This window comes from Cydia fagiglandana, chromosome 17 (genome assembly GCF_963556715.1).
Source record: "Cydia fagiglandana chromosome 17, ilCydFagi1.1, whole genome shotgun sequence".
In the NCBI taxonomy this organism is placed as follows: Eukaryota; Metazoa; Arthropoda; class Insecta; order Lepidoptera; family Tortricidae; genus Cydia; species Cydia fagiglandana.
The window spans coordinates 2,792,287-2,818,930 of record NC_085948.1 but is presented as its reverse complement, the minus strand read 5'-3'; the positions used below and the strand labels follow the sequence as shown (position 1 = coordinate 2,818,930).

Below are 26,644 nucleotides of genomic sequence, written 5' to 3'. Positions count from 1 at the left end.
GGTACTGTTTGTGTTTAGAGTGTTGGTTTGTATATTTTTAACCTCTGACGCAAAAAGAGAGGTGTTATATGTTTAATGTCTGTCGGTGCCAACGGTGTCCAACGGATGGACCGATTTCGGTGCAGTTTTGTTACGTGAAAGCGGGTTTTCTTGCGGTGGTTCTTAGCATTGTTGGATAGAAATCGATCTAGCAATTTTAGTATCAGCTTTTATGTAAAAATGATGTAAAGCATTTTTTACCATAAAATTGATTTTTTTTTGCATATATCGTTGGGGGTTTTTGCTTTATTTACTTAGTTGCGGTTTTTTTGTAAAATATGTGTGATATACAATCCCAACGATAGTTCTTCAATAGGTTTAAACTATTTTCCTAATCAATTTTACCTGATGCTTGTTATTGAGTTGCGCTATTTGAATGTAATTTCAAAGCTACAAATAAGGACCAAGTTAAAGTAGAATCTTCGCGCACTCGCACAAAACGTCTGCACTATTTATACATTCAATTTCAATGAAATGTCGATCAATCATCCTTTTATAAGAGCTACGAACTATGAGAGAGAATGTATCTTGTTTGTGCTAGACATGATGTATTTATTTAAAAAAACTTTATTGCACAAAAGAAAACTTATCGCACAAAAGGCGGACTTAATGCCAAAAGCATTCTCTACCAGTCAACCTTAAGGCAAAGCAGAGAGATTGTGGGCGGTGCTACTAATCACTAAAGCTAATCTGAAATTTAACACACTTACATATACACGGTGTAACATGAGTAAACCGAATAATTTTAACAGCGTATTCCTGATCATATTTAGAGACAAAAATGTCCTATAAACTTTTTTTTTAAAACGCCTAGTTTCAGAGATAATATTAAATTAAAAATAAACAAGTTTTTGTTGTTACCTAATGTAAAAGGCCTTTTTGGTGGTAATGTTGCTGCTATGGGACGTAGTCTAAATATCCTTATTGATAGATGTCAAAAAGTAACAAGTAACACTTTGCAAAAAGGTTTTACGAAAAAAAAATGTTAAAATCAATTTTAAGTAACAAGTTTACCAATAACATTCATTGTTTATGTACAAATACATTCAAAAAATTCAAATACAAATAAAAAAAAAATCTTTTTTGGCGAAATTGACCTAAACTCATATTACATTTTTTCCTTCTTTTGACCTCAGAAATGCGTGGTTAAAATTATTCGGTTTCCTCATGTTACACCGTGTGTATACTACATACAATTAATATATATGTATTAATGTTATACCATATCACTTCCAGAAATAGCGAGCATAATCTCGGATCTGCCTCTGTCGGAGCGGCGCGCGCCGGGCTGCGAGAAGAAGACCCTCGAGACTCTCGGCAAGCTGTCGCCCCTCACCGAGTATCGCAAGATGAAGGCCGAGGCTAGCAAGGTAGAGCTTAAAAAGAGGATTATGGAGGACGGCTCCTCCATACAAACAGAGTCGTCATTTTCCTCTCTGGATATTGACATGGTTTTTGAAGTGAAAACTTCTTTAGCGGCGCTGAGCACTTTTTGAGGTGGGGAAAAAATGATAAACTCGAGACAGCGTACCGCGTAACGCCCTGACGTCATGTGTGACGGACAATGTTATTCACCAAAGAACTTTAGTCATAACGTATCATAATCAGGTCAATTATTTAAAACTGGACTTTTATATTAAGCAATAAAGGATCTCACAGTTAGGTACATTCTAACTTTATATCACTCAAATATAATTCAATCAAGCTACATCTTGATGAAATCGCTAATAAAATTGAACTCTAGTACTGGTGAATAAAACTCAAAATATCATGACCAAATATATTTAGATGCGAGGTCTGCAAGGTAAATTTACAATTTCTATTCGAATTTTAAACAATTAACGCTACAAATTTTAGCTCACTAGCCAGCAATTCCGGAACTAAAGTATTTCAATAGAAAGAAGGATGGGTCAATTATACATAGTGCTGCAGACATTTTGGACTAGTCATTGAGTTTTCACTCCAGGAGTGCAACCCGTTTTTTTTACACTATTTAATGTACCATCACGCTCCGCGAAATGTACATAGAACTTCAAACTGATTTATACTGGAAGATTTAAATCTGAAATGTGTCATGTTCAGTTCTTTATTCCAAAGAAATTTCCGTGACCGCGAGACCAAATTTCGATTCCCATGCAAAGATATGAGAAGATTCTGAAGATTTCCATGAGGCAATTTCGCAATTTCGGAAATCCAACGGCACATCAGTAGTTTAGGTTTCATCATTATCCCAGCCATAAGACGTCCACTGCTGAACATAGGCCTCCCCCTTGGACCTCCATTCGTACCGGTTGGAAGCGACCCGCATCCAGCGTCTTCCGGCGGCTTTAACAAACGTCCTACGACTACTACTTGGACGTCCTACGCTGCGCTTGTCCGTGGTCTCCACTTGAGCACTTTTCGACCCCATCGGCCATCTTCTCTGCGCGCAATGTGGCCTGTCCATTGCCACTTCAGCTTGCTAATCCGGTGGGCTATGTCGGTGACTTGAGTTCGTTTACGGATCTCCTCATTTCTGATTCGTTTAGGTTTAGGTATAATGTTCTAAATATATATTTCCGTAGGCCATGCAAGAGAAAGTGGGCAGCAACTACCGCATGCCGACACCGCGCTGGTCGGGATACTACTTCAGCCACACCTCCCCCGGACCTATTAATTTGAAGGAAGAGATGACCACTACTGTAAGTTAAACCTTCAAGTTAACAATACCTGCATATCTTGAATAATAATCTTTTTTCTTTTAGTTACCAATACCAATTTTCTTTTTTTTTTAGCTCGTACCAATGAGTTTTTCGGAACTTATGTACGAAATATCATTTGATATTTGCCAGTCGCTTTTCGGTGAAGGAAAACATCGTGAGGGAACCGGACTAATCCCAATAATGCCTAGTTTCTCCTCTGGGTTGGAAGGTCAGATGGCAGTCGCTTTCGTAAAAACTAGTGCCTACGTCAAATCATGGGATTAGTTGTCAAGCGGACCCCAGGCTCCCATGAGCCGTGGCAAAAATGCAGGGTTAAAACGCCAGGAAGAAGAGAATCTTTTTTCTTTAATAAATGCCACTATTCGCATTGTGTAGGCAATGACGTATAGTTAGCTGCGAAATTGCTTGGGGAAATTATGAATGAATTCATTGATAAAGTCGCCATGCAGTTTTACGGCTGATAGTACATATAGTCTGTATCTTTAGGTATTTTAAAAAGAGTAAACAAAATTTACCCTCAAATGGCTTCTTAAGCCAGTTGAGGGCAGATGAAAACATTAGACGATCAAATAATGTACGTTACAGATCCAGGTGGTTTTGTATTTGGTTGGTTAATCGATAAATGTTATAACTAACTAAGTACCTGAAAATGTACAAATTATTTGTTTACTTTTATTTAAGTACTACCTAAAGATACAGAGTATTCATAAATACAATACAACAAATTGCATTGAAAGTTTCAGATGAAAGTGAAACTAATTCTTGTGTTGTTTTCAGCCTGAAAAAGGCTGGAACAGGTCGGAGCTCGTGCGGCCCAACATCATGGAGAAACCCTCGCCACCTCAAGCGACCCAGGGTGCCGGGAAACCTTGCCGTTACCAGCAATTGTATGAGCTGCTTCGAGAGATAGGACTGCATAAATACATTGGTGAGTATAGCGAAGCATTACTATGGGCCCGATTCGGATTATGAAATAGACATCTTTTAGACATCACCAAGATACGATAACGATATGTTTAAGATCTAACCTGTCAAATTTGTCATTTGAGGAGGCTTAACGTAAAAGTGACATTGGTTGTCCGAATTGCGCTGCAAAAGAGAACTAGTTGATATCTAAACTATAACTTATCTAGAATGGATCTAGAACGTGTCGTCGCTTGTCAATATCTTGAAGTACGAATACGGCAGTATGCTTCTACTGGATTCTCCTACTAGAGATATTAATTAAGTTTGTCGAGAAGTAGCAGTGATACTGTGTATGACAAGCGAACCCAAAAGAGAGTAGATGGCCATGGTGGTTACAACTAAATTCAAAGCAATGCCATTTACTCCGTGAATTGGTATGTGTAAGTGTGTCGAATGTGTCTCCATCAATATCATGGAAAAGCCTTCGCCGCCTCAAGTTGCCTAGGGTGCCGGGAAACCTTGCCGTTACCAGCAATTGTATGTGCTGCTTCGCGAAATAGGGCTGCATAAATACATTGGTGAGTATAGCGAAGCATTACTATGCTTCTACTGGATTCTCCTACTGGAGGTAATAATTAAGTTTGTCGAAAAGTAGCAGTGATACTGTGTATGACAAGCGAACCTGAAAGAGACTGGCCATGGTGTGTGGGTCACAACTAAATTCACAGCAATGCCAGTTACTCTGTGAATTGGTATGTGTAAGTGTGTCGAATGTGTCTCCATCAACATCATGGAAAAGCCTTCGCCGCCTCAAGCTGCCTAGGGTGCCGGGGAACCTTGCCGTTACCAGCAATTGTATGAGCTGCTTCGCGAGATAGGACTGCATAAATATATTGGTGAGTATAGCGATGCATAGTAGAACTAGCAGTGATACTGTGTCATGACAAGCGAACCCGAAAGAGACTAGCCATGGTGTGTGGGTCACAACTAAATTCACAGCAATGCCAGTTACTCCGTGAATTGGTATGTGTAAGTGTGTCGAATGTGTCTCCATCAACATCATGGAAAAGCCTTCGCCGCCTCAAGCTGCCTAGGGTGCCGGGGAACCTTGCCGTTACCAGCAATTGTATGAGCTGCTTCGCGAGATAGGACTGCATAAATATATTGGTGAGTATAGCGATGCATAGTAGAACTAGCAGTGATACTGTGTCATGACAAGCGAACCCGAAAGAGACTAGCCATGGTGTGTGGGTCACAACTAAATTCACAGCAATGCCAGTTACTCCGTGAATTGGTATGTGTAATTGTGTCGAATGTGTCTCCATCAATATCATGGAAAAGCCTTCGCCGCCTCAAGCGGCCCAGGGTGCCGGGAAACCTTGCCGTTACCAGCAATTGTATGTGCTGCTTCGCGAAATAGGGCTGCATAAATATATAGGTGAGTATAGCGAAGCATTACTATGCTTCTACTGGATTCTCCTACTGGAGACAATAATTAAGTTTGTCGAGAAGTAGCAGTGATACTGTGTCATGACAAGCGAACCCGAAAGAGACTGGCCATGGTGTGTGGGTCACAACTAAATTCACAGCAATGCCAGTTACTCCGTGAATTGGTATGTGTATTGTGTAAGTGTGTCGAATGTGTCTCCATCAATATAATGGAAAAGCCTTCGCCGCCTCAAGCGGCCCAGGGTGCCGGGAAACCTTGCCGTTACCAGCAATTATATGAGCTGCTTCGAGAGATAGGACTGCATAAATACATTGACGAGTATAGTGATGCATAGTAGAACTAGCAGTGATACTGTGTCATGACAAGCGAACCCGAAAGAGAGTAGATGGCCATTATGGTCACAACTAAATTCACAGCAATGCCAGTTACTCCGTAAATTGGTATGTGTATTGTGTAAGTGTGTCGAATGTGTCTCCATCAACATCATGGAAAAGCCTTCGCCGCCTCAAGCTGCCTAGGGTGCCGGGGAACCTTGCCGTTACCAGCAATTGTATGTGCTGCTTCGCGAAATAGGGCTGCATAAATACATTGGTGAGTATAGCGAAGCATTACTATGCTTCTACTGGATTCTCCTACTGGAGGTAATAATTAAGTTTGTCGAAAAGTAGCAGTGATACTGTGTATGACAAGCGAACCTGAAAGAGACTGGCCATGGTGTGTGGGTCACAACTAAATTCACAGCAATGCCAGTTACTCTGTGAATTGGTATGTGTAAGTGTGTCGAAGGTGTCTCCATCAATATCATGAAAAGCCTTCGCCGCCTCAAGCGGCCCAGGGTGCCGGGAAACCTTGCCGTTACCAGCAATTGTATGTGCTGCTTCGCGAAATAGGGCTGCATAAATATATAGGTGAGTATAGCGAAGCATTACTATGCTTCTACTGGATTCTCCTACTGGAGACAATAATTAAGTTTGTCGAGAAGTAGCAGTGATACTGTGTATGACAAGCGAACCCGAAAGAGACTGGCCATGGTGTGTGGGTCACAACTAAATTCACAGCAATGCCAGTTACTCCGTGAATTGGTATGTGTATTGTGTAAGTGTGTCGAATGTGTCTCCATCAACATCATGGAAAAGCCTTCGCCGCCTCAAGCGGCCCAGGGTGCCGGGAAACCTTGCCGTTACCAGCAATTGTATGTGCTGCTTCGCGAAATAGGGCTGCATAAATACATTGGTGAGTATAGCGAAGCATTACTATGCTTCTACTGGATTCTCCTACTGGAGGTAATAATTAAGTTTGTCGAAAAGTAGCAGTGATACTGTGTATGACAAGCGAACCTGAAAGAGACTGGCCATGGTGTGTGGGTCACAACTAAATTCACAGCAATGCCAGTTACTCTGTGAATTGGTATGTGTAAGTGTGTCGAATGTGTCTCCATCAATATCATGAAAAGCCTTCGCCGCCTCAAGCGGCCCAGGGTGCCGTGAAACCTTGCCGTTACCAGCAATTCCCAGCAAACATTTTAAGTATTTTTTCCTAGGCTCGAAGAAGATTTTACCAATTTAAGTGAAAATTACGTCCTAAGTCACCAATTATTTTACGTATTGTACACTTTTACTTCCAAGTCAAAATATAGGGATAATAAAACGTAAATTTCACTTCATAAATACACCATGAAGTCAGGGACTTAGGGGTTGAAAATAAGGCAAAATATTAGGTAAAATTAACCTTAAACCCTGACCAATAGGTCAAATTTACTAATAAGGTATTTTAGGTGTATTTGCGACGTAATTATTACTTATACGGGGACTATGAAGTCACGGACTTAATGGTTGAAAATAAGTCGTATTACTAGGTTAAATTAACTTCGTACCCTGACCAATAGGTCAAATATACTAATAAGGCCTTTTAGGTGTATATGCGACGTAATTATTTCTTATACGGAGACCATGAAGTCAGGGACTTAATGGTTGAAAATCTGTCGAAATATTAGGTAATATTAACTTCGAACCCTGACCAATAGGTCAAATGTACTAATAAGGCATTTTAGGTGTATATGCGACGTAATTATTTCTTATACGGGGACCATGTAGTCAGGGACTTAATGGTTGAAAATAAGTCGAAATATTAGGTAAAATTAACTGCAAAGGCTGACCAATAGGTCAAATGTACTAATAAGACATTTTAGGTGTATTTGCGACGTAATTATTTCTTATACGGAGACCTTTAGGTCGTCGATTTTATGTCGATTTAGCTACTAATTTTAGGTAAATGTTACTTAAAATAGATACCAAATTGCGACCATATAGTTAAAATCACTTGTAAAGTACTATCAATACCATAAGGTTGTGCCGCCATTTTCTTTCATTATAACGAGATGCTAAATACGAAATTGCATAATTTAAGTTGTTATATCTTGAATGGTGCCATCGCACGGTACTTCATTGTGCTAATATTCAAAATAAAACAATATTTTTGATCAAGTCAATACACTCACACACACAAATATTCAATTACTTACAACACTCAATTACAAGCAAATATATGCATTTTGATTTTATAAAATGTTGAAAACTTAAATATTTCAAAAGCCCATCGATAGTTTTGTATGTAAACCTAACATACTGCACGAAAAAATTTTCTGTGCACTAGATTTCATCGTTCTTCATCAGCGTAATCGGCCTAAATTATTTTACATGACTTAATGGCCGCCATTATCATTGCACAACTTAAAGTTGTTTTCTTGTTAGACATTTTGTTTCTGAGTGAAAAGAATATATAAGCGTAATGTTTGTGTCTCTTTTTCTCTTCATCGCGTCTCATCTAAATATTGCCTCGCAGAGTAATTATATGGATAAAAATATGTCGCCATCACGTCTAAAGGTGGTAAAGAATACCAAATTAGTACATTTTCACTACGCGGCACGTCGTGGCGACGTCGAATCCACGTCGGAAACATGACCTAGTGTTGACCTAATGGTTGTAATCACTAATTTACCGTCAATAAATACGTCGCCGGCACGTGCGTTTTTTCCCCATTTATGTCGACTCGACGTGCCCACGACGTCGATTCGACGTGCCTCATTTTGGTCTCCTAAATTGTGCGACCTAAAATAGGTGCCTTTTTCGGAATATCGACCAAAAATGTTTGCTGGGTTGTATGTGCTGCTTCGCGAAATAGGGCTGCATAAATATATTGGTATGTCACGATAATGATAAGATTGAAAAGATAACCCGAATGTCGCTGACTCTACTCTTGTAAAGCCCCCTCCAGACTATACGCGTGAATCGCGGGCGAAGCCGCGAACGCGAAGTGTGGAGTCGATTTCGCTGTCTGCGAAAATACACACACACTTAACACTTTGGAAAATACTAGAAAGATAGTTTTATTTGATATTCCAAATGTAGGGAAAAGAAACAGTGTCGAACCAAAGCTAGACATTCTCAGAAAAAAACAAACGGTATATTTAAGCCTGCTGCAATTGTAGCCTACGGACGTTTGCAACTCCAGGCTTTACTTACCGCGAACATTTTTCTTAAAGATCAAGTCTTTTGAGAACCTAGGCAGATTTCTAAAGTTTTTTTAATCATCTTACAGATTTGTTCAAGAAACATGAGCTAGACATGTCTACGTTTGCGTCTCTGAACGAGGCAGACCTGACCGAGATTGGCGTCACCGCCTTTGGTGCTCGCAGGAAGATGCTGCTAATCATCGCAGGTAATTATGTGGACCTTAATTCTTACTGCGCAGAGAACTCGCTATCCCTGAATTGGGTTAGCAACTGTCAAAGATTTGCATAGATGGCGCCATCATAGCTTGTCCCTTTTTCTATGAGATTTGGCTTAAAGGGCTGACATCCAGGGCATAAAATTCCATTAAAAAAACAAAAATTTTACATATTTATAGGGATTGACAGGGCAAGCTATGTTGGCGCCATCTGATACATCGACCGGCCAACCCCATTAGATCCCGAGTTGATTCGGATATGAGGGTCAAACTCAAAACCATGTTCAAGTCTTTCCTGTGGACATACCCAAAAGTTAAGGGCTATAAAGTCTAATTTTCTTACGCACATGAGAGAAAACGTTACAGAACACATAAGTTTTCTATCGTGTGCACAATAGTTAACAGCATGTGGGCACATAGGAAATGATTTTATCATACTTAGCCAAATAAAATATCACCCTTTCATGTGGATACGGTTTAGGTATGTCCACAGGAAAAACCTGAATAATTATGGTTTTGAGTTCGACCCAGATAGCATCGTCATCTTCCTCGCAATGTTCTCGGCTTGACGCCACGGTTCATGTGAGCCTACATGGAGTGGCGAACACTAGATTTTGTCGAAAGCCACTATCATTTGACCTTGATTATTTCGGTTTTCTCATTTCTTCGCCGAAAAGCGACTTATGAAAGTGGCACGTACTTGATGGCTACCAACCAACGCTTTTTAAAGAACAAATATTACTAATGAGGAATATTAAATTATTTTTGAAACAACTTGAAACTGGCGTGTTATCGGTTTTTGTTGTTCAAGTTATCATACATTGATGATCGATTTTATTAATGGCCTCATTATATTTATTCAACAGAGCTGCAACAACAAGCGAGCGTGTTCAAAGGTTCGGCCGCCCCCGGCGCCGAGCGCAAGCTCATCGCCTCCCCGCCCTACAACACCACCACCCTCACACAGGACAAGTGGTAGCTCACACTACAGTACGGACCATACACGAGGACAGTTACCAAGACAGTACTAAACACACACATTTAACCAGCGGTACTCAACCTGCGGCCCACCGGTAATTTTTAGGTGGCCCGCAATGATGATATCCCATGGGATCGATAGTGAAAATCGTGAATAAAATATATCCATAGGCTCACTTTGGACCTTCGAGTCTATTAGTTTTTTTTTCGCGATTCTGTGGTTAGTCCCATGGGAAAATTGTTTAAGTAGTATCATTTTGGCATTTAGGATCACGACCGCAAAATCATTGTAGTCCTTTTATACGGGGCCAGTAATCAAGACAGTTAGCAATAAAAAAATAAATGGACTGGCTTGATTTGTAGAATTTTCTTTATTTATACTTATGCATTGGTAACTGACCTCTTCACTGTTAAATGATCATTAGTAAACCTTATTCTGACGAGATAAGCTCTATTAATGGTCAAATGTTTATTCCTCGAAGGACGACAATTTATTAATGTCTCTCGTCAAAATCAGACGCACACAGCATTTTTTGTCTTATAGATTCCTGTTCAAAAGTCGGTTTGTGTAGATTCTTAGCTCTATATCAGCCTATCATTAAATATACCCATTTTTGGTGTCATGAAGCAAAATATAGGGCGATATATTCCGTTACAAAATAGTCTCAGTTTTTTTCATAAAGGAAAATAAGGGTTATGTTCGTTCCATTTCGGTGAGTATGACCAAAAACTCTTTAAAATGTCACAGACATGGATGCTGAACTGACGCTGGACGTTAAGTTTAGAAAACTGCTTACCCCGGCTACTGACGTAACGATAAATCATTGCGATAAAACTGTGCAGTCCGACTGTGCAGATAAATCGAACCGTGTGTATGTCGATTATCGTAACGATTTGTCATACACACGGTTCGATTTATCTGCACAGTCGGACTGCACAGTTTTATCGCAACGATTTATCGTTACGTGAGTAGCCGGGGTTACAAAATGACAAGACCTAACCCCAAACTGCCTGGGGTCCTAGACGGTGTCTCATAGACATCCCCTACACTAGACCGTGTCACAGTGGCAGGCCAGACATAATAGGACTGAAGTACACCTCTCTAAAAGCCGTAACAAACTACCACACCGCACCAAGGTCGCGGTGCGGTGCGGTAGTGTGTTACGGCTTTGGATGTATTTTTCATTTACAAGCATTTTCTTGGACATACACCGCTAAAATTGGTTGCATTGTCTATTGTTTTAGTGTCGGTAAATGCTTCAAAATACGTCCGCGGATATATACAATTGAAAAACTAAGTTTATATAAATTGTCGTCAAATGGGAGTACCAAAGCATAGATAGCGTATTTCGCAAGAAAACGTCCAAAAATATTTAACATAAGTTTTCTTAAGATCAGCAATGCTTCATTTAAATTATTGATTAGTCTTCCAGAGTTCCTTATATTTTTAGACGTTTTTACAATAAGAAATCCGCTGTATTCGTGTAAACGTACCTTTACAAACAGAATCGAGATCTACCTAATGTAATGAGGCTACATAGACTGAACGATTGTGTATCACAAATGAATATAATGACCCATGTTTTAAATCAATGATAATAGAGATTCAACTAAACGACGTGCAAACTTGACTGACGGTCATATCTTCATTTGCTGATTGAACTATTTTTAAATACCTCAATCGTGACCAAATGTTTGATTATTAAGACTGATTATGACTGGAGTAAATAAAGTAATTATGTACGGTGATAAATTTACTCTAAATCAGTGATCTCAACGAAGACTTGTTTAAGTGCCTTATGCTGCGTTTACATGGTAGGTAGCTACTGCGTACAACGGCCGGAACTACTAGACAAATTAAGTACTTTAAATGAGATATATTGTTCGCTGTAACTCGTCGCATTTAAACACAGCTTTATAATTAAGAAGAGTAACGTCGCATTTACATTCTTGCCAAGCCGATATTTTTTTTGTGCTTGGCAACTTTGAAACTGCGATAGTAGATAAATGCTCAAAAAGGTACAATTATTTGTTTAAAATACTAGATGTTCCTATATGTTTAGATTTTATGGAATGTCCGTCCTCGCGTAGATCGCCCGTTGATTGCTATGAGATTTTATTACATATCTAGTTTTAAGTTGTTTCCTTTTTATAGATTTTTATGATAGCTAAAAGCGATACGACAATTTTTGAAAGACTATTGTTGAAGTAAACGGGCCTAGCGCCAATAAATTAGTGTTAAGATTAACTATAATAACCTTAGATCGTAATCATTTAGCTTTAGAGGAAGCATGTTTTATTTCTTGATTTTAACCATCCATTTTTAGCATTATGTCTCGACTAAATATAAATGATTTTCGTTATTACATTTTCTATGCTTTTAATATTTGATTATTTCACTATTGGGAATATGGCGACGGTTTCTTTTATTTCAATTATCGAAAATCAGGAAAATACCAATCGTTACTCCTTTTTAAAACATATTCTGAAGAATATGATTCTAAAGGAAGCAATCGGAATTGGTTTCTGACTAAGAATAATCAAATATCGAAATATTAAGGATCGCGCAATTTGACTTGATTTTAAAAAGGACTCATTTTAGTATACAGAATAGATGCTCACATACCTTTTAACCTTTTCGTCGCCATTTAGAATGTCATACTTAGTGTTAAAGCTGTTCTGGGTGACGTCAGTGACGGGAGCCAGTTTTTCTAGCATGCCAGTGTTGAAACGGTAGTACTCGTACCTACTACGAAAAAAAAAACTGTGCCAGTCCCTAGTGGGAAAAGTTTCATGGCACTAGCCAGTTTACCTCAGTTTACACACTAATTGATATTGATATTGTACTAATGTACTGTCCGTTCGGCACTTGCATGCCAGTTGCTTTCTACCAGCAACTGGCATTGTCTAAATCGTCTTTAATTGAATCTTGACTATGCAGGCTCTGGCGACAAAAAGGTTAAGTGACAACTACCAATGGACAGTCACGAAAAAACTGTTATATTTTAATCAGTTAACATTTAAATATTTATCAGTAATCGTTATGTAGGTATATGATTATGAATTTAGGTTTTATACTAAGTTTTTACATGTGCATTTTTATTTTAACCATATTAACATGCTAATTTATTGTGAATGCTTTTATAATGATGTATTTTCATATATTTGTGTTGAATAGTGAAGTGTTGGTACATAATTTTCATGATATAGTGCCGTTTTTTTTAATTTAATCACCGAAAGTGAACCATGGAATTATGTATCGATTCTTTTACTTTCTATTTGGTTTCTTTTAAGATCTGATGTAATTTTAATCATGAACTTGTGATTTGATAAATAGTTTTAAAGTATGATTATGAGATGTTTAGCGTCAACTTTTAGTGTTTATAAAATACTGCCTACAAGCTACTATTAATTTGATATGTTTAATTAAGATAAGTGATGGGTTAGGAGGTTATGCATTTTTGTTTGTTTTTTTTTTAAGTTTGCACGGTCGTTTTTTAAGTTTTGCTTGTCCGATTAAAGGTTGAAGTTTAATTTTTATAAGAATTCGTAAGTATTTTGATTTACCTACCTGTACGCACACCCTTATGCTTAGTGGTACCTAGTCCACTTGTCCAAGATCTTTGTCTCACATTTTTTAAAGCAATGTAAGATGGAAATACACATTGGACAAGTGGAATACCCTTAGGTACCCAACAATATTAAAAGCATAATACGTAAGATAGAAAAAGTACATTTTACTTTTGTCTTGATTATCCCTTCGTCTGGCAAAATCCTGTAGCGGGAATGTCTATTTAAATTTTATTTAATAGACAGTTAATATCTACGAATTTTAGATGAAAGGCCAAATATGTAGTTAGTAAATTGTTTGCAACTAAATTGCTAATCGCGCTCTTTAGACAGTGCTTAACTGACTTTACATCTTACCATATTGGAATAAGGTTCAATATTCTTAATTACTGTTTCGCCTGCGATCATCGTAACTAACGTTGTAATGGAATGGATGGCAGCGTAAAAAACGATAACATTCGAGATTTCTATTTTTAATAGCATTAATTAATCACAAGATTTTATCAGCAAGATTAAAATAAGTAAAGTGTATTAAATTTCATGCACTGTACATAATTTTAAAACCATTAACCGTTCTATATAAATCCGAGCAATTTCTGAACGCAGCCATTCGTTGACCTTGATTGACATTGCGTTTGACAGCTTCGAATTTGTTCGGCGGTCGTACTCGCTGACCTTACGAACCGAGATAAATAAACTTATTTTTTAACTGTGCGTCGGCGAGATAACTCGCCCGTATATTGCGACCCAGACCTATCTATTGTTCAGTGAAAATGTCTAGCGTTGTTACTGTTAGTACAACGCCTTTTGAAGGGCAAAAGCCGGGTACTAGTGGTTTACGTAAAAAAGTCAAAGTTTTTCTGCAAGAAAACTACACAGAAAACTTTATCCAGAGTATTTTGGACGCTAACAAGGATAGTATCGTGGGTTCCACGCTCGTGGTGGGCGGAGATGGAAGATACCTTGTTAAAGAAGTCGTGGATAAAATCATAAAAATCAGCGCTGGAAACGGGGTACGTATATAAATATTCATTATTTTATACAACAACCGTATAAATAACCTATTAAAGTTTTTTTACAATTAAATTTACTGCATTCCCGACGTGGTTGCGGCTTAGCTTTTATTATTGAATAATTCCAATCTCTGTTTTATCAATTTTACCATAAAAAAATTACAATTGAAAACACACATTTTTTAATGTATTATTTCCGCTTATTTTTATATAGTTTATTACTTAATAAGGTTAACCTAAATTGTATTGCTTAACTTCACAAACTTTGGTAAATCCATTTGACCCTCTCAGTAAATATCTACCCTACTTCGCATAATCCGACAGATGGATCTACCCAAGTTGGAAGCTACGTATGAGGCCTAAATAAAATGTATGAGTTCTTGCTGTAACAATTAAAAAACATACAATCTTAAAAGTATAACTGTTGCCCAAAATTAGCTTACAATACTTACATTGGCAAGAATAACTCTGATAACTTTTTTTTCAATGAAATTTATTTCATCAAATCTTTTAGGTTGGCAAACTATTAGTGGGCCAAAACGGCATCCTTTCCACTCCAGCAGTGTCATGCATCATCAGAAAGTACAATACTCTTGGTAAGTCCTCAGTTACACACTCGAAATATCAAAAATTTTACTACTTTTTTATACTGCCAGTGTTAATCTTTTTCTTTATCTAATCCCATAGACTAGGAATCCTCTAAACCGAGTTTAGAGCAATTATTTCATGCAACTAATGATGCCAAAAATTCCGGGGTGCGCAGGACGAGGTGAGCGAAATCCTGTGCCGTGATTGGTCTGTTCAAAGACACGGATGTCACACAAAGACACTTTCGACTCAAGCATGGAGTAAAACTGCCATATGCGTGGCAGAGGGGGTAGCGCGACTATGCTCAGTCTGGAGGAGGTTTTGTCTTTGTCTAATCCTCATGAATGAGGGACGTAACAACTGCCACAGCTTTCCATGCCGCTCTAACTTGGGTCCGGTGTACAGTCAACCAATTTAATTCCTAGGCCACTATAGACATGTTCATTTATTTATAATCTCTTTCAGGAGGCATAGTCCTAACCGCCTCCCACAACCCTGGCGGCATCAACAATGACTTCGGCATCAAGTTTAACTGCAGCAATGGCGGGCCAGCCCCTGATCACACCACCAACGAGATTCATGCGCTCACCACCACCATCAAGGAGTATAAGACGGTTCCGGACCTTAACTGCCCTGTTGATAAAACTGGCGTCTTTAACTTTACCGTGAGTACTATTACCACGTGAAGTGTTGACTGGTCTTTATTTGTGGTAAAATAAAACAACTGTTCATTATGTTTCATTCTAAATCATAAATCATCTCATTTACTATATACTCATTCTAAATAGTTGCCATTATTTTCCTCCATCACTGCAACTTTGACATCATCTGTGAAAATTTCAACTGTCTATCTATCACGGTTCGTGAGATACAGCCTGGTGACAGACGGACGGACGGACGGACAGAGGGACAGCAGAGTCTTAGTAATAGGGTCCCGTTTACCCTTTGGGTACGGAACCCTAAAAATGAAAACAATACATTTGTTACAGGTGGGCAGCAAACCATTCGTGGTGGAGGTCATCGACCCCGTCCAGGACTACGTGAGCTACATGAAGGAGATCTTCGACTTCCCGAAGATTAAGTCGCTCATACAAGGCACCGAGCAGAGGAAACCATTCAATGTACTCATTGACTCTATGAGCGGAGGTAATTTTACTGATCATATGTACAACGAAAAGTGTTTCAACCAAAAGGTACTTTTACAAAGGAAAATGTTATAAAAACAGTAATAAGAAATGACACTAGGTGGCGCTGATAATTTCAAATTAAATTCTTAACACATTCATTACCACCCAGCCAAACGAGACATCCGCGCCGGGCCACAACAATTTCGTCATATAAAGCAGTAGTACCATAGTCTAATTAAACATGGTCTTCTCCGTCTTCTCTTCCTAGAGTGACACAAGCCTACGTCACAATAACATGGCCGCTATATATAGCGCATATTATCATATAGCGATTTCGTATGATGACGTAGGCTTGTTTCAGTCACGTGACCACGAAAAGACGGGAAGAGAGTACCAGGCGGAGTATATTATTTATACCATGAAGTAGTACCACGATCTCGACTATCGAGTCGTCCGGCCTGGGAACGAAATCATAACACGATAGTCGGGTTTTCGGCACTGAATGTGTTAACCTTTAATTTTCTCTCCAGTAACCGGGCCATACGTGCAAGCCATCTTTGTGGATGAGCTCGGCGCGTCGGTCAGCAACGTGCGCCGCGTGACGCCGCTGGAGGACTTCGGCGGCGCGCACCCCGACCCCAACCTGACGTACGCCGCCGACCTGGTCGCGGCCGTCAAGGGAGGGGACTATGATTTAGGGGCCGCTTTTGATGGCGATGGTAAGTAACGGCAGTGGGGGGACACTCCTGACTTCGGGCAAACTCGGCTCCGTTCGGCTCAGCATTGCTCCGAGCGATTATTAGGGTTGACACAACTTGACGTCCCTTTGCGTGCACGACCACAGAAATTCAAACAATCTGAGAGTACTACATTTATATCAATAAAAGCAGGGAAGTAGGTATCTAGATAACAATTTAGCCTACCTCAACTTGATTTTTCCCAGGCTATTAAAATGAACTAAATGACTATTTCCGGTCATTTTGATAAAAATTGTTTATTAAATTATCTTTTGCAGGCGACCGCAACATGATCATAGGCCGTGGCGCCCTCTTCGTGACTCCATCTGACTCTTTGGCCGTACTGGCTGCGCATGCGGCTCTGATTCCTTATTTCCAACGTAACGGAGTCAAGGTACTTTTCTTATTACGTTATTAGAGCGTTTTCCAAAAAAAAGTACATTTCATTCATGTCGTCAAAATATTGACTTCTTGGGCTCATTTTACTCAGAATCATTTGTATATGAAAAAATGTGTCCCAAAATTTTATATGAAAAAGTTTCAGTTTCAGTTCATCACGTTCATGAATACAAAAATGTGACGATCTGGAAAGGAAATCTTGGGACACATTTTTTTCATGTATGAGGCGTGAATGTACAAATGATTCTGAGTGAAATGAGCCCAAGAAGTCAATATTTTGAAGATATTAATGAAATGTACATTTTTTTTGGTAAACGCTCATTAACGAGACTAGATTTATTTTATGATGTAAATCTAGAGTTCATCAAAGCTAGGGCAGGCGTGGCTCACTCCACGATGTCGTCTAGGTACATGCGGCCACACCAATTTTGGAGTCTAGCAGTTGTGGTTGCCGCGCACCGCTACGGAACGAACGCCTGCTCGCGCTTGCGCCACCTTGCGGTCTTGTCTGTCGTAATAGACGCGTTTTGTTAGAGAGTGGACCTTCGTACCTAGTACTATTATTTTATTCTGTGGCCGGTGATCGGCATACCGCGGCTTGAGAGTGGCATAAGACACCCAAACACTCAACATTTTAGAGTTTTTAATACGAAAAACCAAAGATGGATTTGTGCTCGTTTATAACTAATAAGAAAATATTACATGGAACCACAGACAAAACATCCTCCACACTGAGCATAGTCGCGCTACCCCCTCTGCCACGCATACGGTAATTTTACTTCATGTTCGAGTCGAAAGTGTCTTTGTGTGACGTCCGTGTCTTTGAACGGACCAATCACGGCACGGGACTTCGCTCACCTCGTCCCGCGCACCCCCGCATTTTTGGCTTCATCGGTTGCATAAAATAATGGCTCTAAACTCGGTCTAGAGGATTCCTAGTCTATGCATGGAATTCACTGCAAAGCAGTATAAAAGTTATACCCCTCTTATTCATAAAAATTTACCAGACTGAATAAGTAAAAAAACCGGGCAAGTGCGAGTCGGACTCGCGCACGAAGGGTTCCGTGCCATAATGCAAAAAAACAAAAACAAAAAAAAGCAAAAAAGACGGTCACCCATCCAAGTACTGACCACTCCCGACGTTGCTTAACTTTGGTCAAAAATCACGTTTGTTGTATGGGAGCCCCATTCAAATCTTTATTTTATTCTGTTTTTAGTATTTGTTGTTATAGCGGCAACAGAAATACATCATCTGTGAAAATTTCAACTATTACGGTTCGTGAGATACAGCCTGGTGACAGACGGACGGACGGACGGACGGACGGACAGCGAAGTCTTAGTAATAGGGTCCCGTTTTACCCTTTGGGTACGGAACCCTAATTATGTTTACATACATACATACAGATAAAGGCAAACGATTCATAGCTAATTCAGTAGGGATATGATGGTCGTTCTTGTCTACGTGACAGCGTGATAAAACGGTACCCGTCACTTTCAATCGCACTCTGTTAAAAAGTGACGGATATTTTGTCACGTGGATAAAGCCATCCATAATAGGCATGCAGGCTTGTAATGCGTTTATCAATAACGCTAATAGTACATCATAACACTTTAGTAAATAAATTTAAATATTTTGTTTTGTTTTGAAGGGCTTCGCTCGCTCCATGCCCACCGCCGCCGCCGTCGACCGCGTCGCCAAGGACTTGGGGAAAGAGATCTTTGAAGTGCCTACTGGTATGAATAATAATAAATATTATAGGATTTTCTTACACAGATTGACTAAGTCCTACGGTAAGCTAAAGGCTTGTGTTGTGGAACGATATATATTAAATATACACGGTGGTAAAAAAATAAGCTCATTCCTCGTTCCCGTTGCCAGGGAGGTTTTGGGATTATCGCGAAAAAAAATTTACCCTCCCATAGAAAATGGACCAGCCAAAATGTATAAAACAGCAAAAAATTTTTCCCGCGATTTCGCGGTTGGTCCCATAGTAAAAGTTGCTCAGTATAATCCCAAAACCTCCGTGGCAACGCAAATGCACTTATTTTTTGGCCACCCAGTATACAAAACTTAAATACATGGAAAACATCCATGACTCAGGAACAAATATCTGGGATCATCATCAAATAAATGACCGGGATACAAACCCAGGACCGGCTTTATAGGCAGGTTTACTACCCACTAAGCCAGTCCGGTCGTCATGAATCGGCGAATGTGTCGGTCTTCTCGTTTCCTCATGACTGAGGGTCGCGACCATATGAGGTCGTTATTTTGTGCACCAAGGCTCTCCATTCTGCACGATACCGCCTTCCTGATAATAGGGGCCTGTGTAGATCCCTAACAGGCCTTCTTTACTATATCTATATACCTAGAGGGTTGGTAGATCTCCACTACTCTTGTAGGTGGAGGGGAGTTTTCTATATAAATTAAAGCAAAACAAACTTATTCACGACTGAAGTTCTTACTTCACACTGTCACTTTATTACTTAGTACGTACTTAACGACATGCTAATATTAACCTTATGTTTTATTCATTAAGGTTGGAAATACTTCGGCAACCTAATGGACGCCGGTCGCCTCTCCCTCTGCGGCGAGGAGAGCTTTGGCACCGGCTCAGACCACGTGCGAGAAAAGGACGGACTATGGGCCGCTCTCGCTTGGCTGTCAGTCATCGCTGTCACCGGCAAATCGGTTGAGGAGATACTGAAGGAACACTGGGCCAAATACGGGAGGAACTACTTTACTAGGTGATTATTAAAGTTCTAAATCCCTTGGCAAGTGTGGGAAAGCGAGCTTGGTTCAGACTATGCGTGAGAAAAGGACGGACAGACATCAGCTTGGCTCTCAGTCATAGCTCTCACTCGCAAATCAGTTCAATACGGAAGGAAATACTGTACTGTACTGGCGAGTCTTATTGTGTCGTATTAAAGTTCTAAATCCCTTGGAAAAGCGAGAAACCCGTGCCCATACCTATATCAATTTATTTATTTATTTTTATTTCAGATACGACTACGAAGAATGCGCAAGCAACCCTTGCAACGAGATGATGACCGCCCTTGAGCAACGCATGACCTCTCCCGGCTTCGTCGGGTCATCTCACACGGCTGGCTCCAAGACTTATGTAGTCAAAGTGGCTGATAACTTCTCCTACATGGACCCTATCGACCGTAGCGTGGCTATGAAACAGGTATATATTAGCAGGGTCGCCCTGTGAAGATCTAATAATACTACTACAACGAGATGATGACAGCCCTGGAGCAACGCATGACCTCTCCCGGCTTCGTCGGTTCATCTCACACGTCGGGTTCAAAAACCTACCTCGTTAAAGTGGCCGATAACTTCTCCTACATGGACCCTATCGACCGCAGTGTGGCTATGAAACAGGTATATATTGGCAGGGTCGCCCTGTGAGGATCTAATAATACTACTACAACGAGATGATGACAGCCCTGGAGCAACGCATGACCTCTCCCGGCTTCGTTGGTTCATCTCACACGTCGGGTTCAAAAACCTACGTCGTTAAAGTGGCCGATAACTTCTCCTACATGGACCCTATCGACCGTAGTGTCGCTATGAAACAGGTATGTCTTGGCAGGGTCGCCCTGTGAGAATCTAATAATACTACTACAACGAGATGATGACAGCCCTGGAGCAACGCATGACCTCTCCCGGCTTCGTCGGTTCATCTCACACGTCGGGTTCAAAGCCCTACGTCGTTACAGTGGCCGATAACTTCTCCTGCATGGACCCTATCGACCGCAGTGTGGCTATGAAACAGGTATGTCTTGGCAGGGTCGCCCTGTGATATGTGTCTTATAGGATAGAAGCCGTGGCTGGGTCGCCATGTGATGTTATTTTATCACAACAAATCACAACAACAAACTCGATAAGTCTTGGTGATATGGTCGCCATGTAACGATAAAAACTTACGTCGTTAAAGTGGCCGATAACTTCTCTACATGGACCCTATCGACCGTGGCGTGGCTATGAAACAGGTATGTCCGTATATGTCTTGGCAGTGGCAGGGTCGATCTGTGAAGATAGAAATATTGGCAGGATCGCGATGTGATGGTCAAGACCTACGTCGTTAAAGCACTTGGTAAGTCACTTAGGATTCAGGGGAGCCCCCTTCTCTATGTCAAAACCATTGTTAAATTACCTGGGCCCCTAGGCCCGGGCCTTGCGGGCCTAAGCGGAAATCCGGCCCTGTTCTTATGGCTTTATTACCTCGAAATAGGCCTGCGACGAGTATCGGGGCAACCAGAACGCATCTGCGCTGCCTCTGCCGGGCCTTTGCCTCACCTTTGCGGGTGATGCTCTATGGAAAGAAGCTCATAACGGATTGAATTATATATATCGATTGATTTCGCCTTTGACTGTTGGTAGATGGGAGATGATACCTGTAGTATTTTAAACCATTGAAGAAGGGATATATTTTAGTAATAAGTAACTTGGTTTTTTTGTTTCGTCATCAGGGTCTGAGGATTATCTTCGAAGACGGGTCTCGCATCGTGCTGCGTCTGAGTGGAACCGGCAGCTCCGGAGCTACTGTCAGGTAAACATTCAATAATTTTACTTTTCCTGCTGCCGTTAGATATGGAATTTCTGTGCAGCACTACCCGGCGGTGTTATAGGACATACTTGTTATTTGCCAGTTTACAGATGTCATATTCTTATATGTAGTATGAAAATGTAAGCCCACCTTATTAGCGTTACCATAACTTTTAGTTTTTGGCCTAGTAACCGATCGGTACCGATTTTGTATGGAAACTGGGAAATTCGGTCCTTTCATATAAAATCAGTGCCGGGAATATACACTATCGTACTAGTCACTAGGTACTAACTACGGGACTAGTCATAGAAAGTGGAAAGGGGCTTTAGAAGTTTTATAGTACATACAGTATTATTGAGCCAATTTTAATGAATAAGATTTCAAATCAATTAGACTTCAAGTTTACATACCCTCCTACCGACTTCCATATATAAGATTTATATTCGAAAACATCTCAATCTAGTATAGTTTTTGAAACGTATGACTATTTACCTATTACAACTGAATTAAAACTGTCCATCATGTATTGCAGACTGTACATCGACTCGTACGAAGCCAAGGACGTGCTAGGCGACGCGCAGGTGATGCTCCGCCCGCTGATCGAGGTGGCGCTGCAGCTCTCCCAACTTCAAAAGTACACCGGCCGGGACGCCCCCACCGTCATCACATAAGGCGCCATCTATCGTCGCGGTTGCAAACGTGCCGCAGAAATGGTAAACCCATAGACATCCTTAATACAGCCAAAGAGAATTTAGTATAGAGGGGGATTGTCAAATTAAATTTTGTAGTCACAGTAAATTTACTGCCATCTTTCGACAGATGATTGAAACTTTTAGAACGCCTTTGATCCTTGTTCTTTCACTGATAAATAAATAAATAAATATTATATGACAATTTTACATAGATACAAACACACACACACACACACACACACACACTGATATGTGTTAAATTTGTTAAATATCAAAAAGTATCGCCATCTACTCAAGTATAGGCCAAAGGTATGCCATCTTTTCGAGCGATGGCACTATACCTTTGGCCTATTCTCGTGCGAAAAAATACGAACAAAAGTCAAATGGCGTTCTAAAAGTTTTAATCATCTGCCGAAAGATGGCAGTAACTGTGACTACAAAATTTACTATGACAACAACTCTCTATACACTCTATTCTCTTTGATACAGCTATGTAAAGTTAAACGACCAGGCCGTCATTGTTTATTTCTAAATACAGATTCGAAACAAACTTTATACATATCTGTAACAAATAACCGTCAAAAATATTTTACAGTACATATGGTCCTATTTTCCCGCACTAGTGCGTAAAATAGCACTTTTCGTGCGATGTCAAAAGTTTAAAGGGCCATATGTACTGTAAAACGTTGTACGATACACGTGCGAATAGGTAATTCGCAACTCGTGTCGATTTAAAACACTCCTTTCGGTCGTGTTTTAATTTATCGCCACTCGTTTCGAATTTCCTCTTTTACGCACTTGTATCGTAAATAACTATTTTGATACACGCTTTTATTGCTGACTGTACTTTCTCTCCTTTGAATGTCTATCAAGTACTTCTCGAGACCTTTCAAAAGAGCCTAAACTCAATGTGTTTATGTTTTTCCATCAAAGAGTTCCTTTAGTTATCTTCCGACTGCATCATCAGATCAGCTCCATGTTAGCTTATTATTGCATTGTCATCGGAAATATGGAAGTATGCGAAATTTCAGCTCAATCAGACACCCGGAAGTAGTTCAAATTTGAGTTACAACATTTGAAGCACCATATACAGGATGAAATTTAATTCACTGGCCAAATTGAAACACCCGAAAGAACTGGAAAAAATATTAAACACGTGTTTTTTCTTTTAATACCGCTCAGTACATTTTTTTCGAAATAACTCATCATCAAGCTAGCGCGGAATGGTTTAGACTACCCTCGAAATTGATAAACCTGCCTACCATCGCCAACACTAACTAGGTGGACCCTATTGCAACGATTATAAGGTTTAGTGAAGGTCAGATAAGGGTTTTGCTGATGTTGTTGTTAAAACCTACTATTAGGTTTGTTTACATTTGTGGTAATAGGGTGACCACGACTCGTGGAAAATATTTAAAAATTGAAAAATGAAAATTAAAAAAAAATGTACTCTTTTTTTTCGCTAAATAGATTCTTTAAGTGTAACCTATGCCTGGAATGAATATGGCCAGTGATTTAAATTTCACCCTGTATACAAAGAGATATACGCAGTGAAGCTAAATAAAAGTGTGTAAAAAGATGGATTGCACAGAGGGGCTACCGCGAAAACCGAAATTCGCAAATTGCGGGGATCTTTCTCTTTTACTCCAATGAAGGCGTAATTAGAGTGACAGAGAGAAATGCCCGCAATTTGCGAACTTCGATTTTCGCGGTTATAGCCCAGGACCTAGTAATTATTTAACTAAATAACATCTTTCCTTAAATCTCGTATATAATACCTACTTCTTTATGACAAGTTTTGCCTTTTGTTTGATAGAGTTAGACCAAGAAAATTCTGCAGCGATTTTGATAGCCCACGCTTTCATAGAAGTTTGACGTTTAAAATAACATTGGCACTGCGAGGGCTGGCAAAATCGCTGCAGACTTTTCTTGGTCTAACTCTATTTGTTTTAAGAGATTTTATTAATATGTATGAAATTTACTATTATGTTAAGTGTTTTGCACCATTTATATTTAAAGTTATAAAAACTTATAATAATCTGTAATATTATGGGACGCAAGTTGCAATATTAAAACTAAAAGTCTAAAGTTAACTGTTACCAAATGAATATTATTGTTTTGAATTTTCTTTTGTAAAATAAAAATAAGTAAGTACATGTGTTTAATGAAGGTTTTATTTATTAACACGGAACTCAACCTTTATTATATAAAATATGACTAGATGGGATAGTTTCGAAGTTCTTTATATATTTAGCAATACGTTACTTTATTTATATACATAATAACCTCTAGCCGCCCAAAGACCTATAAAAAGGTCTCCTGTTCCATTCTAATTTGAACTTTGTGTTGACAAAATAAAATTTCATTTTGCTTGGCTAGGTTTGACGTATGGCGGCTAGAGGTTAAGACAAAAAAAAACAATAAAAAGCCTTGAAATAAAAAATTAAAAAGTAAGCTTAAAAATAAAACTGTAAATAGAAAATTTGGCTCAAATCGCCGTCTATTGGCAGCGTGCCCAGAAGGTGGTAGCATTTATACTATTTTTTTTTCATGTTATTTTTGAAAACGTCTAAAATATAAAAATGAGTCGTACTTAATGTTTAATTGAATTGATCCTTTAAATTATTATAATGAAGCTTCAATTACTTATTAACAAACATCTAACCTCGTTCAGCCATATTTTAGTTACTATCACTATAAGGGCCACTTGCACCATTCCACTAACCCTGGGTTAGCCGGTTAAACCTGGAGTTACCATGGTTACCAGTACAATTTGACACTGGGTTAACTGTTTAACCGGTTAACCTCGGGTTAGTGGGATGGTGCAAGTGGCGCTAATAGTCTTATTGATATGCCATTCGTCATTTCATTTTTTATTTCGCTTCAAGTCACTTGTATTGCACTAACTAATGCTGTCTCGCTCATGATGCCGGCGGTCAACACTGTGCGAGCGAGACAGTAATAAATTTATGCGTGTGCGATATAGAAAAAAAATGGCGGATCAATGTACAGTCACCTGCAATAATATGTTACTCGTCGAAGGCCGCAAAAATATGTAACGCGCTATGGCTCTACAAATGGACGTAGTTTAGGGTAAAAGATCCAATCCACAAAAATCTGTTAGTAAAATTTGAACTTTCTGTCAAACGGAAAAGTCATTCATTTAAATGACAAATTTTAGAGGATGGATCTTTTACGCTAAACTACGTCCAAATAAGATCGTGTCAGATATTTCTGCGGTCTTCGTTGTGTAATGGCTCCACTACACGATGGCCTAGCGCCGGCCACTCCAAGGGACGCATTTATGCGTTAGAGCACAAAACAGATAAGTAACTACAGAAGTCAATCACATGTATGTACTTTACTTTTCATACCTACGCTCGGCGGTCGCTCTAGGGTTGCGATTGTTGCGAACTATGACTTATGCATAAAAAACTATCGTGGTAGTGGCACTCGTATCTATCGTATCGTATCTGGTATCTAGTTGTTTGATTTATTGTTGAGGATGAAACGGGAAAAATGGATATATAAATTAATAATAACATTAATAACTCAAATAGCTATTTTAATTTTATATGTCATTGTTATATTACAAATTTGCCACAGAAAATATCTTGCGATGATTTCGAGATTGGCGAAATGCACGATTATTATATTTTAAAGTGTAATAAATTCGCATTCTCATGTACAATGTAATAAATTCTCATACGCATTCTCTCTGAAACCACTGGTAGCTTAAAAACGACAATTCACCGGTTAATGTTGAATTTAAACAACCGTCCACTGTACAGTTATAATAACTTTTTGTTTTGTTTCTCCATTATTGCACAAAAAAGTTCACAGACGCGTGTCTCAAGCGGATGGCACTCGCGCTCGCACTGGTCCCAACTGGTCCGAGATATCGTGTCCGTGAGCAGTGTCTATGTGTGCGTTGCTGGAGCGCGCTTTGTATGGTGATTGATTTCTGTACCTATCTCTTTTGTGGTTAGAGGAAGGAGATATTGCTATCTCATTCTACCGCATGGCTGCGTCTCTTGGACAGGCGTGGCTCACTCTGTGATTTCGTCGCTTTGCTACAGGTAGCTAAAAATACATCCGTTCGGCCCCAATTTTGGGGTTTGCCATAAGCCGCGCGTGGCGCTGTCGTCATCACCTAGCGGCCA

General features: G+C 39.6%; 2 protein-coding genes across 2 annotated transcripts in view; both read left to right on the top strand.

Moving 5' to 3' along the window:
- Window positions 1-9,804, top strand: part of LOC134672989 (protein bicaudal C) — a 30,179-nt gene extending 20,375 nt beyond the window's left edge. The window contains exons 18-22 of the mRNA XM_063530948.1: window positions 1,276-1,409; window positions 2,604-2,720; window positions 3,519-3,669; window positions 8,696-8,815; window positions 9,691-9,804. Of these exons, the coding sequence (XP_063387018.1) occupies window positions 1,276-1,409; window positions 2,604-2,720; window positions 3,519-3,669; window positions 8,696-8,815; window positions 9,691-9,803 (635 nt within the window). The 3' untranslated portion in view covers window position 9,804. The remainder of the gene's footprint in view (window positions 1-1,275; window positions 1,410-2,603; window positions 2,721-3,518; window positions 3,670-8,695; window positions 8,816-9,690) is intronic.
- Window positions 9,805-13,999: 4,195 nt separating this feature from the next.
- LOC134672815 (phosphoglucomutase) lies at window positions 14,000-24,646 on the top strand. Its single transcript, XM_063530772.1, has 11 exons — window positions 14,000-14,385; window positions 14,900-14,981; window positions 15,439-15,638; window positions 15,963-16,119; window positions 16,631-16,819; window positions 17,116-17,231; window positions 18,886-18,970; window positions 19,777-19,984; window positions 20,241-20,424; window positions 21,713-21,792; window positions 22,322-24,646. The coding sequence occupies exons 1-11, from the start codon at window positions 14,146-14,148 to the stop codon at window positions 22,458-22,460; spliced, it is 1,680 nt and encodes a 559-aa protein (XP_063386842.1). The 5' UTR covers window positions 14,000-14,145; the 3' UTR covers window positions 22,461-24,646.
- The last annotated feature ends 1,998 nt before the right edge of the window (window positions 24,647-26,644 follow it).

Coding starts and splice junctions, on each gene's coding strand:
- LOC134672815 (XM_063530772.1), top strand. CDS start 14,146: ATGTCTAGCGTTGTTACTGTTAGTACAACGCCTTTTGAAGGGCAAAAG. Junction 14,982..15,438: donor CAGAAAGTACAATACTCTTG/GTAAGTCCTCAG, acceptor AATCTCTTTCAG/GAGGCATAGTCCTAACCGCC. Junction 18,971..19,776: donor GATCTTTGAAGTGCCTACTG/GTATGAATAATA, acceptor TTATTCATTAAG/GTTGGAAATACTTCGGCAAC.